The 16,875-nt window shown below is 37.1% G+C and overlaps 1 protein-coding gene and 2 long non-coding RNA genes across 3 annotated transcripts; 1 reads left to right on the forward strand and 2 right to left on the reverse strand.

Annotated features, from left to right (window-relative positions):
- Window positions 1-1,870: 1,870 nt before the first annotated feature.
- Window positions 1,871-14,013, reverse strand: LOC121384818. The gene is made up of 3 exons (XR_005959442.1): window positions 13,837-14,013; window positions 4,179-4,333; window positions 1,871-2,206 (listed from the first exon to the last, which is right to left on the reverse strand). It is a non-coding gene; the product is annotated as an uncharacterized LOC121384818 (long non-coding RNA).
- Window positions 5,947-8,213, forward strand: LOC121384816 (putative nuclease HARBI1). Its single transcript, XM_041515408.1, is given in 4 exon segments — window positions 5,947-6,405; window positions 6,886-6,973; window positions 6,975-7,144; window positions 7,997-8,213. Coding segments are annotated over 4 exon segments (855 nt in total). The 5' UTR covers window positions 5,947-6,025.
- On the reverse strand, window positions 8,618-11,036 carry LOC121384819. The gene is made up of 4 exons (XR_005959443.1): window positions 10,508-11,036; window positions 10,111-10,179; window positions 9,389-9,442; window positions 8,618-8,740 (listed from the first exon to the last, which is right to left on the reverse strand). It is a non-coding gene; the product is annotated as an uncharacterized LOC121384819 (long non-coding RNA).
- Window positions 14,014-16,875: the final 2,862 nt, after the last annotated feature.

The following is a 16,875-nucleotide window of genomic DNA, read 5'->3' on the forward strand; positions in this document are numbered from 1 at the left end:
AAGAGGGTGTAGTGGTCCACCACCTACCCGCCGAGTCGTTAAAACTCGCTCAGGGTGGGAACCGGTACCTGGCTGCGAACCCTGTACCTGCCAAACTTATATCCGATGGCTTAACCACGACACCTCCCGGAGTCCTCAGTAAATTTACAGTGCTTCGTCCTGATGTGACTTTTTGTCAATGCAGATATATGTCGCCGACTAATCGTTTTTTGCTGCTTGGGGCGGGACGTAACCTGATGCGGTCAGTCTAGAATCGACCCGCGTCAATGGACCCATTCGGCTATTTCTCGTTCCAGCCAGTGTACCACGACAGGTATATGTAAAGACGTAGTATGTTCTATCCTGTCAGTGGGCGCGTGCATACGAAAATAGCTTGCTATTAATGGAAACATGTAGCGAGATTCGCTCTAAGACTAGATGTCACAATTGCCAAATGGTAGACATCCAATAGTCCACGATTAATAAACCAATGAGTTCTAGGGGTGTCATTAGAGGGACATTCCTGAGTTTGCTGCAATGTTTAAGATGTTATCGATCAACAGAGACTTTTTAACGATTGTAGTTACATATCAAATATATATTTCGGCATAAAATATTAGTGGCTGTATATTAAACGTGTTTCTGATCGTTCTAATATAATATGTACTTGCTAAAATTTCATTTTATTTCCTAATTATTATTTTTTCGTACGTACGAAATTATTTGAAGACAAAATTCAGTCTGGGCTTATAACAAATATTAAGACGGCCAGAAACACATTGAATATTCTCAACAAGAAACTATATTTAATATGTAAGTTTAATCGTAGAAATATTGTATTAGTCGGAAACATCTTACAATGCAGCACACTCAAGAATGTCACTTTAAAGAAAAAAAATCTTCAAATATTTTTTAGCCCAGTGGTAAAGCATTCGCCTGATGCGCGGTCGGTCTTGTATCGATCCCCATCAGTGGGATCATTGGGCCAATTCTCGTTCCAGCCATTGCACCACGACTGATATATCAAATGCCGTGTTATGTGCTCTCCTGCCTGTGAGATGGTGCATATAAAAGATCCCTTGCTACTAATGAGAAAATATAGCGAGTTGCTTCTCTAAGACTATATCAGAATTACCAGCAGCTAACATCCAATAGCCGATTGTTAATAAATCAATGTACTCTACTGTTTTTAAACCAAACAAACTTTAATGTTTTACGTCTGTGTTTCAGCTGGAACTATTGCCTAGCCTCTGTTAAAGGGACAGTACTGAGTTTACAACAATTGTAAAATGTTTCCGACCAACAGAGCCTTTTCGATGACGTAACATACAAATTAAATACATTTTCTTATTTAAAATATCAGTGTCTTTATTTACAAGGTGTTTGTTGTTGCTGTCCAAATGCTTGTAGTAGGCCAAACCGGTTTTTACCTCTGAATAATTTCGTACGTTCGAAAAACTATATATCGCAAATTAAAGAAAAAAACCGAGTGCTACAAACATTACTATACGGCCGCAAACACATTCGATATACAGACACTAGTATTCTAAACAAGAAAATGTATTTAGTATGAAATAGTCGCCAACAAGGCTCTGTTATCGCAAACATCTTACAATGGCTGCAAAATCATGACAGTCCCTTTAAGAAATCCCCTCCAACCCTACAAACATCGTGAATCATCTCTCTGACCCATAGTCTTAGTTACAACGACTTACATACATATATATATATATATATATATATATATATATATATATATATATATATATATATATATATATATATATATATATATATATATATATATATATTTGTCTCAGTATCTTATTTTTGTAATAATAATTATTGTTTAATAAAATAAAATACAAAATTGCTATTTCAGCATAGCGAATACTACGAAACGTTTTATTTTAAAATTTATGCATTGAGCATATTAATTAATGCAAAATATCCATTATTAACAGGCGCGAATCCAGGGGTTTGTGAGAGGGAGGGGACGCCAGACGTGATAAGAGGTGTTTGAACAGGGTATTATGATATTTTGACGTCGGCGAAACAAAGGGGTGGGCACTCCCCTCAGCACCTTCCCTAGATCGGCGCCTGGTTAAACTGTTGAACGAATCTCAAGTGTGATTCACGTTTCATATATTTGTAGATGATTAACAGATGACGAACTTTTCTTGTACCTGGAAGCCATTTGTCGATTGTCCGACTTCGACGTTTAAAACTGAAATGAACAAATCTTTGTTAGTCGATACTTACGTATTATAATAGCATTATATACCACACAGACGCACGCACGCACACAGAGAGAGAGAGAGAGAGAGAGAGAGAGAGAGAGAGAGAGAGAGAGAGAGAGAGAGAGAGAGAGAGAGAGACGCACGTCCACACACGCACATATACATGTTACTTAACGTTAGTTGCATTCACACTTTGTCAGTTTAACTATACGTCACAATGTAATCTATTTCCACCGTGTTGTTTTTCACTGGATGCATGGCACTGGCAATCTGTCCATCACCTAGGACCAGCCACTCGTATGTCTTGAAATTGTTAACACACGTACGTGTGTAAACAACCCATGTGTTATCAAAAATAACGCATGACGTTCTCACCAACGGGTGTGTAAGAAACTGTTTTAAAGGGACATTCCCGAGTTTGCTACATTGTAAGATGTTTCCGACTAATAAAATATTTCTACGATTAAACTTGCATATTGAATATATTTTCTTGTTTAGAATATCAGTGTCTATATATTCTATGTGTTTCTGGTCGTCTTAATATTTGTAAGAAGCCCAAACTGGATTTTGTCTTCAAATAATTTCGTACGTACGAAACAATCTTTTTTAGAAAATAAAATGAAATTTAACCTAGTACAAATATTAGAACGATCAGAAACACATTTAATATACAGCCACTAATATTTTATGCAGAAAAATATATTTATTATGTAATTACAATCGTTAAAAAGTCCCTGTTAGTCGATAACATCTTAAAAATTGCAGTAAACTCAGGAATGTCCCTTTAACTGGAAGTGTTTAGCTAAATCACGTTTGGTTAGAAATCACGAGCGCTCATAGGTGTAAAACCTCTACCAGTATAGGGCGGAAGTGTAGTTATCCGTGCTTGTACAAAACAGCAAAACAACTTTGGGTCTGTTAGGCCGTTGCTATCGCACTTATTGCTTATCCTGACTGTGACGTCACTGTCATTTCCCCCCCGTTATACTACTTTCTTACCCGTTGGTGAGAACATTGTTCGTTATTTTTTTTATAACATATACTTGTTAAGTCATGTACGTGTGTAACAATTTCAAGACATACGACTGGCTGCTCCAAGGCGATGACCAGGTCTCCAATGCCAATGAAAAAACCCACACCCCAGCACGACCGAAATCGATTACACTGTGACGTATAGCTAAAATGACAATCATGTGTCTGTGACGCGTAAGTTAGCTGCAAGTGCAACGACTGTAACTAAATTTTAGCAGAAAAAAGATATTAAAATTTTGTTAAAACCTGTTTTTTGAGGATATGTAAGAAATAGAATAATACATTCGTGTCCGTTAAATACTATTTATCTTAAAACTCATTGCTTTCGCTCGTTAGATACATTTAAAAACACCTCGTTGTGAGATAACCGGCCTCGGTGGCGTCGTGGTTAGGTCATCGGTCTACAGACTGGTAGGTACTGAGTTCGGATCCCAGTCGAGGCATGAGATTTTTAATCCAGATTAAACCACTTGCACCGACCAATGATCCATAACTGGTTCAACAAAGGCCATGGTTTCTGTTATCATGCCTGTGGGAAGCGCAAATAAAAAATCCCTTGCTGCCTGTCGTAAAAGAGTAGCCTGGTACATCAAAGATCATGTTATGTGCTATCCTGTCTGAGGAATAGTGCTCATGGAAGATCCATGGCTACTAATGGAAAAAATGTAGCGAGTTTCCTCTCTAAAACTATATGTCAAAATTACCAAATGTTTTAATCCAATAGCCTATGATTAATAAAGCAATGTGCTCTAGTGGTGTCGGTAATCAAAACAAACATTTTATCAAGAGATTATATGAACCAATATTAATGTTAGAGATATAAAAAAAAAACTATTGTATATTATGTAACCTAAGTTCTCATAGCTTATACCTTTGGAATAGATATGTAAATTAAACTACATACAAAATGGGTTCTGTACAGTATACCTTTAGTATATATCGTTTGGATTATGCATGAGAAGTATGGGCTCGATGGGTTTCAGTCCGCCCGCATAGCCGCCTGCCAGGAGGTCCACGGTGGCATTTCCATGGTCTCTGATCCATTCTCCATACGAATAACGTCCTTCAGGCATCCAAGCAAGCTGCGGATAAAATCGAATAATGCCATAACATGTACATGTAGATGGTGACAGTGTACCAATTTCTTACCTTGTCATATGCCGTAAAATCTTGTTATACTGAAACGCTTTTGTTGCACAGGTTTAGACGTGCAAGCCTGCATGTGTATGTATATGTATATAATAAGTATTATATATATATATATATATATATATATATATATATATATATATATATACTGTTTTCATGCAATTTTATAATTTCCCTGATGAAGCCTGAACAGGCGAAAATTTGAATTAAAGAGAGATATATGACTTTTTAAGGAGGTTTCTGACATATTATCTCAAGCCACCTTCCTACTTTTGAGGAGATGTGCCAGCAACACAGAAGGATTTTCTATTCGTATACATCTATATATACTGACACACAATGAAAACGCAAAAAACCCTGTTCATTGCAAATAACGACAAACTATTAATGAATTGATGGATAATGTAATATGACACTAATGACTGGTATTCATGAGATACATTCACATGGAAACAGGGCCAGTTATCATCAGTAGTCGATTTGCATTCGAAATTGAAAAGTTCCCCCCCCCCCCCCCCCCCCCCCCCCCCATATCAAGGTCAGTATCAAGATTAGCACAAACATCTCAAGTAAGCCACAGGAATGTTCCTCCAACGCCTGTGCAAGTGGTGGCTGGCGGTGACGTACACGACGTCCTAACTCATCCCACATGTGTTGAATTGGGTTCAAATCCGGTGAAACGACGGGCCAGTTCATAACGGTGATACCGGCTTGTTGCAGGAATGCTTGGGTAATTCTTGTAGTATGTGGACGGGCATTGTCTTGTTGAAACAGATCGGGACATCCTGGTCTTCGGTGACGGCGCAAAAGTGGCTGGAGAACTGGACCCATATTCACAAAAAATCTAAGTCTAGTTTTACACGTAAACGTAAATCTACGACTGAAGAGCTATTCACGAAACAACGTAAACGGAAGTTACGTGTAAAGTTGCACGTAAATATAAGAGTGCCTCCGGTGACAACTAACGCTGCACGTAAGTCGTGTACATATGATAAATCAAGCACGATCGCAGTTATTTACTATTATTTGAGGAAAATGGCAGCACTTGCAGTAATCGAAGCAGTTCGGGATGCGGAACGCCCACGGATAGAATGTATTTTTCGTGATCGAACGGAGGTATTAGATTCCAGTAACGATTTTGAGTTAATTTCCAAATACCGGTTTCCTAGGAACAGTATCATCGAGCTCATTGAACTGATAAAGAATGATGTTGCAAGACCAACATCGAGATGTCGTGCGCTGCCAGTGCATATTCAGGTATGTAAATAACATTTGATTCTGTTACGTTTGAAATAGTGACTTTCAATTTTGTTACCTACGATATTGTATCCATGCATACAATTTCATCTGTTGAACACAACATATGTATTTGTTTATGTATGAACAGCAAGACAATATACAGTGTACAGTTACTTAAGAATGAATATAATATAAAACTCAAAGTGGTTCAAACATAATATACAGTTATCAGTATTTTGCTGTTATTGACATTAACTGTATTTTAAATACTGTAGCCTACTAATGAACATCTCAATAGGCAGATGTATGTGGAGATTTCTTTGTCTGTTGATAAGTTGTTTTCACATAAAATTTTAAAACCTGCCATCATCAATAACTTATTATTAATGTTGGGGTTTTTTCATCTTCTTCTTCTTCATTTCTTTCAGGTGTTGGCAACACTTCGTTTTTTAGCAAAGGGGAATTTTCAGTCTGAAACTGGCGACATTCATGGAATTTCACAGAGTTCTGTTAGTAGATGCATCCATAATGTTTGCTCGACATTGTGCAGAAGACTAGACAATATTAACTTCCCTGAATCTGCCGCAGACCTAAGAAGTATTAAAGGAGCATTTTACAACATATGTGGATTTCCGAACGTTGTGGGAGCAATAGATGGTACGCTGATCTCCATCCAGGGAATGGCAGGTGATGATGAAAAAATCTACGTGTGCCGGAAGGGTTACCACTCACTTAATATACAAGCTGTTGTAGATCCTAACTTGAGGTATGCGATTCAAAAATACCTATCGCATTGGTCATTCATACCAATTCTCATATTACATAACAATATACCATGACATTTACAAGGCAATGTCAATCTCATGGACATTTCTTTCAGTAAATGATAATGCATTTTCACTATAGTAGCAAATCAACTTTTGAGTTTGTTTTGTTTAACGACACTATTAGAGCACACTGATTAAGTAATCATTGATTCATGTTTTGAGAAAAACAAATGCATGAACATTTTACGTGATTATTATAGGTGTACAATATAGTTTGAATTCCAAAGTAATGACAAAAGGATACCAGCACATACTATTTATAGTTACCAATAAAAATATCTATATTTTACAAAACTTTGTTCGGCATTATGTTCATGGATGTTACTTGTAATGCATGTATCCCACTGACTAATTCATTCCATTCTGCTATTGCACTGAAATTATTTCAAACTAATTTAATTTGCATTCAACATATTCAGATTTCTTAATATCAACTGCAAATTCCATGGATCTACCCACGATGCCTTCATACTGGCTAGCTCAGGTGTTTAGAATATCATGGACAACCCTACCTGAGGGAGGATGGCTTGTCGGTGACTCTGGTTACCCTCTGAAGACATGGTTGATGACACCACTCACCAACCCACAAACCCAGCAAGAGATGCGTTACAATAAAGCACATTGCAAGACAAGGACTGTTATTGAGAGATCTTTTGGTGTACTGAAGTCAAGATTCAGGTATAGCATAAAACTAAAGTCAGCAATGATTTCTTAAGGAGATATGACATGAATGAAGGTGAATTAATGGACACAACAAATGATTTCAAGTGAACTAAGGTTTATTTGGTACAGGGAAAAATTAAATGTAATATAAATATAATTTTAATCAACAACCTCGTCTAGAAATCACTTTGCACAGCATAGTAAACTAATACTATTATTTATTGCATTTCAATTCCAAACAAATAGTAAGAATTAATTTGTACGGTGCAATGAAATTTGAACATAACAATGTCATTATAGCTAGCTTACCTATGTATGAGAATTTTTTTAGATGTTAACAACTGAAGAGAACAGCTATTCCTAAAATTAAAAAAATGGGTCAGTTGGGCTGGACAAATTTAACACTGTCAGCTTCATAAGAATAATGAAAGATTATTTATTTGACAAAGAGGACCAGAGCTAGGCCCCTACCCCCCCCCCCCCCCCCCGTAAAAAGAAGGAATACGGTAAAAATAACAGGAAATAGGTCAAGCCAGTTCCATGTGGTCTTGTGGCAGCCAAGTATAGGATGACCTTTTAATTCTACAATTGCTTGTAGTATTAAATTAAACATTGTCAAACAGTTATTTTAAGATGTCCACATTAGAGTTATATTAAAAATAAATATTTTTTTAAGGACACTATCATGAGTGTTATACTATTGTAACATGTTTTCTTCTGCTTGGGCCTTTTAACGAATAAAATTACATATGAAATGAACTTTATTATTTGAGGTATCTTATCTGCAATCGATAAACTTGTAGTGAATAAAATATTTGCAGTATGTCACCAACAATCACCTTCCATAATCCTTATTGTTATTTACAGGTGTATCCATAAAACTGGAGGGGCCTTGGCCTATTCACCACTTAAATGTGCAAAGATTATCGAGACTGCCTTCAGACTGCATAACATAGCTATTGAGGACAGGATCCCTCTTCTGCATGGAGGAGAGGTAGAAAACCGATGCCACAATGACATTTTAAGAGAAAATGCTCAGGGAAATGCTCAAAATATTAGAGCAAGACTTATAAATAGATTTTAATATGAAATATGTTAACCATGTCACAGGGCTAGCAGAACGTTTTTCCTAATTATCTGTTGAACTTTAGAAAAATGCAGGACAATTATTTTGCAGCAAAGTATCAATAATTATATGAAATTATTCAAACAAAATTTTCCAAATAATTCTAAAAAGTAAAATTGTTGAATTAATCAAGTGGTGCAGCTAGTCCTGTGTTGGTCTATGGCTGCTGATTATCACTATATAAGTGTGGCCAAAGTCGAGGTACAATAACTATTTATTTGTAACAGATTCATTATAGTATTAAAATATTCCAGACACTGCAGCTTCAACAAAATATTATCTATATTTTTAATATTTAAAATTTTATAAATGGAGACACATTGATGGTGATGACGTATTGCTTTCTCTCGACTCCATAGCACCTGCAATACGTCGAAGAGCCTGCACTTTTCTTGTTTCCAAAATTAAAAGTTCTTGATGGAAAGCTTCTTCATTTTCATTTTTTCTACGTTTCAGATTTAGAAACTCTTCTGAGATGCATTCTGCTGAAATTTTCAAATAACACACGTCAGTATTATATGAAATTAAATAACACATGCATTTCTTAATGAGATATGACATGAATAAAGGTGAATTAATGACCACAACAATTGATATTGGGTGGGACAAGTTTTTGTTTCTCTGCCTGCATGTGTCTTGGAGGTACTGGACATTACACCCACAAACCAGTTTGCTCCCAATTTTACCTGTTCACTGCAAGATAGTTTGTTCCTAACTGTTACTCATTTCACACATTTCATACAATTAATGCTACTGTATGTATGTAATGTGTATATGAATGTTTATTGTTTAATGGTTATAGTTCATAATAATTTGAATTTGTGATTTCAATTAAATGTATAAATGAAAAAATAAAATCATGCAAGAAATACAACCATTTTCAGTGTTTCTGCCAGAAATAAATTTTTTGTGTATGGCGCTATGATACTTAATGTAGCCACAGTTAACAGGGGGTATAGGGGCCAACCCCAACACAGAAAGTGGGTTACATTTAGGGTTACGGTTAAGATAATCATACAATAATGATAAGAATAATTAATTTTGTAAAAATGTTAACTTAAAAAAAGTAATAATTTGGGTATGGCGCCATACCCGTTTTACACTCTGGCAGAAACCCTGACGATTTTACCTACCACTTTTCTTATAGTTCATTCCTTTATTTTGTCTTGTGATATTCATTGGTGAGTCTGAAACATTTAGTTAATTTACAAATGTACATTTATGCTTTGTTGAACTGTATGTTATGACTCATAATTATGTAATGTGGATTAAAAATAGTCACTAGGTATAGAACATTAACCATTAAACTGGTACATAAATATTTAAAGAAATCTATTGTATACAAGTTTGTAAATTATTAAAATTATAAGTTATTCTTACATTTCACACATTTAAAATTTAAGCACATTTACATTATTTCATTTATTGCTGACTTATGTTTCTAACATTGCTACTGGCAGTATGAAGTTATTCATGCATCAATTCATTATTCAGGCTAATACTTTTGAGAATAAATAATATAAAATTGTGATAGGTTATTTTTAATTGTTTTTATCATTTCAACTGTTTAGTGTTTTTATGTTAGCATTTTCTCCATGTACAAAGTTGTATTTGTGACATGTTTCCAGATATATCAGGATTGGTTATATAATCCACTTGCAATCAATGTCCGTTGAAAATAAAATATTTTTTCAGCAACCTTAAAATGTATATGTAAATTTATTTTGCATTTATAATGAAGCAAACTATTGTGTATAGCATTTATATTATTTAATAATAATCAACCAAAATTTAAGTAATATTTGTTATATACACACACACACACAAACTAACAAAGTTGATATGTCACACATACCTTGCTCAACACCTTGGTCTTGTGGTAAGGCTGCATATTCAGAGTTCACATTGACAAAAATTGTTTGTTCTGTAAAACAAATCAACATAGTGTTTCAAATATTGCATTCACTATTAATATTCTATATAATTATTTATGGTCACAAATGTATAGTACGAGGATTTTGGTTATGGTTTTTTGTTTTGAATTTTTTATGTTTCGACTGGTACATTTACATATTAACACTCATTTTAGGACACTCTTTATATATTACAACTATAAATGTATTGTTTCATTATTAGAAATATTTTGTTCAATGGAATACTTCAATGATAGCCTTCATGGACTTATTAAATATGCAACAATTTCACAGTAGCACACGATTTGATATCAAAATATTATATTGTTAATGTAATACCTTTTTATGTGTTGATGAAATATACATATACATGTAAGTATCACTTCTGAGATGCATTCTGCTGAAATTTTAAAATAACACACGTCAGTATTATATAATAAAAAATAAAGTTTCTTGTCCCGAATGTTTTGGGTTCTTTTTTAACGAAGTGGGAGGACTTTACGCTGTTTACCGTAAAACTATTTACTATTTTCTTTAAAGATGGGTGACATGTGTAGATGTGTGGATAATTTATAAACATTACAGTAAATTTAAGTTAGTATCAGAAAATAACATTTGTTTACATTGCATGTTCATTACAGGCTGCTGAAAATCACACGTGAATGATCATTTCAGGATTAACAAAAACGTTTTTAAAAGGAGGCAGTAGTCAATAAAGGAAGAACATGGGGACGAGAAATGTGGGGTTTTTTGGAGGGATGGGGGGGGGGGGGGGGTGTTGGTTGGGTTTTTTTTACTACGGTCGACAATGTTCAGTCACTTTTCCATTTTCACACGTAGGCCTACCCTTCTTTTGTCTTCGTACACTATTAATATAACACATCTTACCATAATTTCACTTCAAATCCATATTCGTGAATAGTACAATTTTTTTAATTACAAGACATTCTCCGAACACAGCCACGTATAAACCAAAAGTTATCTTTCCTTTTTTTAGAATGTCCTAAAATTCGTGCCAAAATGCACATCACCACCAAAAAGCGGACACGACCACAACAGATAGGTATAATAATAAAAAATAAAATAATAATAGTAACATGTTTACTTCTTTGTATTATGTATTATAAAAATACTAAATATTGAATATTTAATCCAATTAATAGGCCTACATGTACACTAAAGAAAAGCAAATCTATACATTACTTTTCAGTTATTTGGTTTCAGGCGGCGTTCTTCTTGTCGCTGTTGATTGAAGGTGAAAATTTGCCCTTGATGACGGATAGCCGTTCAAAAATGCCTTCAGAAAGGACCGTCATTTCCAGATCGGACCAATTCGGTTTTCTTGTTTTTTTGATACTTGCCATAGTTCTTGCCGCGATGTGACACCTGTATTTTTAGCAGACGACAAACGAAAGTGCGTTTTGCGCATGTGTTATTTACTCGGAAGCCGCCGTTTCTAATGCTTTTTTTTAATTTCTCGCTGAGAGAGTTACAATGTTAGATTTACGTCCAACTAAGTTACGTTTACGTTTACGACTGTCTTCGAGAATAAGGTGCTTCTTGCACGTAAACGTAAATCTACGGCAGACGTAACTGCTAGTCGTAGACGTAAATTTACACATTTTTTGTGAATATGGGTCCTGGTCTTAGAATAACGTCAACATAACGCTGAGCTGTAAGGGCATCGTGTACAATGATGAGATCACTCCTGAAATCACAGTTGATTGCCTCTCATACCATCAGACATCCGCCGCCAAACCGATCACGTTCCCTCACACATCCGTCAGTATACTGTTCATGGAGTCTCCTGTACAAACGTACTCTTCCATCGGCAAAAGAGACAGAGAACCGGGACTCATCTGAGAAAACAATGCTTCGGTAAAAGGCTGGTGGATGATTATCATTTTGGAGAGAAAGCACGATGTCGCGGTGTCATGATGTTACCATTGTACGGGCGTCTGCATCTGAGTCCAGCCGTTCTGAGTCGACGGATGACCGCCATTGGATGGATAGGCCTTCCATTACGTCCTATCGTGTTGCTTGCTGTCATCGTCGCAGTTCTGAACCGGTCACGAAGGTGATGTCGTCGAATCTCCCGATCTTGGCGTGGTCGTCGTAACGGGACGTTGACCAGGTCGAGGTCGATCACAGACACTCCCGGTCTGTTGATGATGTTCAACAAGTCGTCCAATAGTTGATGGATGGACTCTTAATGTCCTAGCAACTTGGCTTTGCGAAGTCCCCCCTTGAACCATGTCCAACGCTCGCTCCCTTTGTTCTTCTCTGAGTCGTGGCATTCTTAATGTGACGAGGAATATGACACCGTTACGTGACTTTTATGTGTCCACATACTGGCATTTCACGTGCATTGCATGCAGCATGATTGAGCATGTAGTGAACGCATGTCACACCATTTTGTGTGTTTCTGCTATTGTATGTGTAACGAGAACAAAACCAGGATTAAAACCCAGACAAATGTACCAATCAATGGCTTCCTCTCATAAATTGTTATTTTAAGTCCAATAAATATATTTGTCATTAATCACAACAAAATATTGAAACATATCTGTTTTGCGTTTTCATTGTGTGTCAGTCTCTCTCTCTCTCTCTCTCTCTCTCTCTCTCTCTCTCTCTCTCTCTCTCTCTCTCTCTCTCTCTCTATATATATATATATATATGTATGTGTGTGTGTGTGTATGTGTGTGGTGCGTGTGTGTGTTTATTTAATTATCTATTTATAAACGTTTCTTATGGGGAGAAGGGGGAACATTTACCTTGTTTCTTTCTTTCTTCTTTTCTTCTTCACCTTCTGTTTTTCAACTGACTGCTAATTGTACTATTTCTTCAACATTTGACTGACAATATTTAACCATGTGTTGCAGTGCGCTATTTATTGTGGCCTCGGTTTTTGTTCATGTAATGCTTTTATTTCGCAGGGCTTCTACAATTTTTATAAAATCCTCTAGCTATGGGATCAGTGATTTCAAACATTTACTAGTCACGATTAAAAATTCACTAGCCTTACTTTACTATAAGTTAATACAATTTTACTAAATAATAGTAATAGCCAGATATGTCACCTAAAGAGGGAGATAGAGGTTGAAAACACTAACATTGATGGGTTGGGGTGGGGTCAGGATATTTATATTTACAAAATAGACTTAACTGCAACATTTGACCAACAAAATGTCACTGGGCATGGCAACAGTAGTTATTTACTAGCCCAAAATTGAATATCACTAGTCATGGGAGTGGGACTACCAAAATCTGTAAGCCCTGTATTTAGTGATTACACAAGAATACATTCTGTAATTCAGAATTAGCCCAGAACAGAAATGTGATATTAAATATATTATACTCTAAAGGTGTTCTTCCGATCTTGTACATCTCTACCTACGTCTATTGGTGGGCCCATTGGGACATTTCTCGTTTCAGCCAGTGCACGACGACTGGTATATCAAAGGCCGTGGTGTGTGATATCCTGTCTGTGGAATGGTCGATATAAAAATATCCCTTGCTACTAATGGAAAAAAGTAGCGGGTTTTTCCTCTAAGACTATATGTCAAAATTACCAAATATTTGACATCCACTAGCCGATGATTAATATATAATATATGTGCTCTAGTGATATCGTTAAACAAAAGAAAACCCCTTTAAACTCTACTTACGTCATCGTCAACCTTCAGTCCTGTTCCGCGCATATCGATGTGAAATGTGCCTACTGGGCCATATTTGTTTCTCTTCTGATTGTAGTGCTTGGTGTAACTGTCTCGGGCTCCTCCAAAACCTACGACGTGTTGTCCATAATGATGCGCAAATGTGAAATCAGTTCGCCTGACCATCATTGACTGCGATACAAACATAATACATATTTTGACGAAAAGAAAAAACTTTAACATGAGAGAACCGCTAAAGCAATACATTTGATTTCATTCCAACCTATTTTCATGCTTATATCCAATTAAGGTTCATGCATGCTGTCCTGGGCACACACCTCAGCTATCTGGGCTGTCTGTCCAGGACAGTTGGTTAGTTGTTAATTGCTAGTGGTTAGTGAGGGTGTAATGGCCTTACACATACCCATCGAGTCGTTAAAACTCGCTCTGGGTGGGAACCAGTGCCGGGCTGCGAACCCTATAACTACCAACCTTAAGTCTGAAAACCTATATGTAGAAGAGACAGACAGACGGACGGACAGAGCGAAAACCTAAAGTTCTCTCCGGTTGGATCACATGTTAGTGGCAGTCAGTTCGTCAATTCAAGATTATAACATTATAATATGTACTACTCAAAAGAATTTAAGGGTGAGACGATATTTTTGACATTATTTTCTGAATGTCAATTATATTAGCTAGAACATAATGTCACGCATGGTATTGTTCCATTTTGACAAAAGTGGGTCTAAGCAACCCATAAATGAATTAAAATCCAGTCATTGACACTGTCGACTAGTTCTAATGGCGAAAACATGCTTACATTTGCACGTAAATTAGGGCGAAAGCGAAAGGTCTGCTAAGTGCCCATAACTTGCTTTTTCACAAAGCGCTTCATTTGCACGCTTTGCATGTGTATTCCATGTTCCCAATGCTGAATTTCCGTATAAATGGAGCTTGCGTTCGTGTACGGTGCACACTCCAAATTCGACAATGGTACGACGTCAACTGACTACCGAAGATCGAGGAAGGGCTATTGTTTGGCTTCAGGATGGCAATACGCAAAGAAATGTTGCTCTAAGACTTGGTGTCAGTCAGAGTGTCGTTGGCCGACTGTGGCAACGGTACCAAGCAACGAATTCTGTTCGAAATCATCCACATTCGGGAAGACCCCGAAGCACTACAAATAGAGAGGACCGCTACATCACCAATATGGCTCTACGTCAACGCACAACCACTGCACGCCGATTACGTGACAATCTGCGGACTGCGACTGGAACTCGAGTGTCTGATCAAACCATACGCAATCGTCTGAGAGCCAATAATCTACGCTGCCGTCGCCAGGCTGTTCGACCACCACTCCTACCACGTCACAGAACGGCCAGACGTCACTGGTGCACACTTCATCTGCGGTGGCAACGTGTTCATTGGGGTCGAGTGATGTTCACTGATGAGTCCAGGTTTAGTCTCCAGTTCAACGACGGTCGGGTTCGTGTCTACAGACGTCCTGGGGAGCGCTTCGCTGACGTTAACGTTAGACAACGTCACCGGTTCGGTGGTGGCAGCGTCATGGTGTGGGGCGGCATCTCTATCCACCACAGGACCCCCCTCTATGTGGTGGATGGCAATCTGAATGGAATCCGCTATCTGAATGAGATTATCCGGCCGTTGGTTCTCCCAGGCCTTCAGCAGATTGGCGGCAGGGCAGTTCTGCAGGATGACAATGCCAGACCCCACCGCGCCAGGGTGGTAACGGACTTTCTCAGCCAACAAGGTATCGCCAGGATGGATTGGCCAGCATATTCGCCTGACTTGGCCCCAATAGAGCACGCCTGGGACGAATTAGGCAGGAGAGTTCGGGATAACCATGCCCCTCCGGCCAACCTTCATGATCTGGGTCAACTTCTTATGGCAGAGTGGCAGGCCATTCCCCAAGAGTTCTTCAGACGTCTGATCAACAGCATGAGGCAACGATGTGTCGAGTGTATTCGCGCCAGGGGTGGATTCACACACTATTAAACGAATGTTCTAATGTGTAAAATCCATGTTTGACAACCTTCAACTTTGACAGCATGTCATGTGACTTTCTTGTATACAGTGACGTTTATTTGTGGGTTTTTTGTAAATATGGAACAATAAATTAAATTTTTGGTGTAGTTATACATTTTTGACCCTTAAATTCTTTTGAGTAGTAAATAATATTATAATATGGACATTACACTAGTAGTAAATTAAATGTGTGTTATAATTTCATTTGTTGGCTTTTTTTTTTTTTCATCAGTATAATATAGTTAGTGCGCCAAAACCCACATATGTGCATTCTGGCTAATATGTTTTCCCTTTTACTTTATATCCCTACCTGTTGTCTACCTTCACTCCCAGAGAACATGTACCCGACATATTAGCGCAAGTACTAAGAGCTAGATGGACATTTGGAAGGTTATGGCGCTTTAATTACACAACAGTGCGTATAACCTGCCAAATGCCTGACTAGCTCTCTTACAGTTAGAGTACTCGGGCTACCGACAGAGATCCATGATGGCATCCACATCTGTTAAAAGTAATTTTGACTGCTTGTGCAAGCATAGGGATCTGTATATTAATATGGTTTTGTTAAATATGACGGGATTCGTTCAAGCTCTTAGTTCGTTTTACCCATTAAAGACCCCTTGCCTACAATTGTTGTTCATATGAACAACACCACCTAATTAGGGCCTTCAGTTGTGCAACAGATATTTCATATATAGCTAACTAACCTGTTTTTGTAATAAGAGGTTATTACTAAATAACTTCACTATCTATTGGCCGATTGTTGAGTTTGAAATATGTATATTTACAGCCAGTCACCGAGAACCAGTATCTGTTACTGGTTAGTAATGAAGACTGGTATATTATATGATATTAACATCTGGGTTAGGCATAGAAAGGTTCCAAGTAGTTGTTCTAAAAATATACAGAGCAGAAAGTTTAAGTTTGTGTCATGGGAGTTTTCTTCCTGGACATTTGAGAAGAACGAAAACGTATGAACGTATTGTGTCAGAATTTGTTTGATCA

The sequence above is a fragment of the Gigantopelta aegis genome, chromosome 10 (assembly GCF_016097555.1).
Source record: "Gigantopelta aegis isolate Gae_Host chromosome 10, Gae_host_genome, whole genome shotgun sequence".
Taxonomy (NCBI): domain Eukaryota; kingdom Metazoa; phylum Mollusca; class Gastropoda; order Neomphalida; family Peltospiridae; genus Gigantopelta; species Gigantopelta aegis.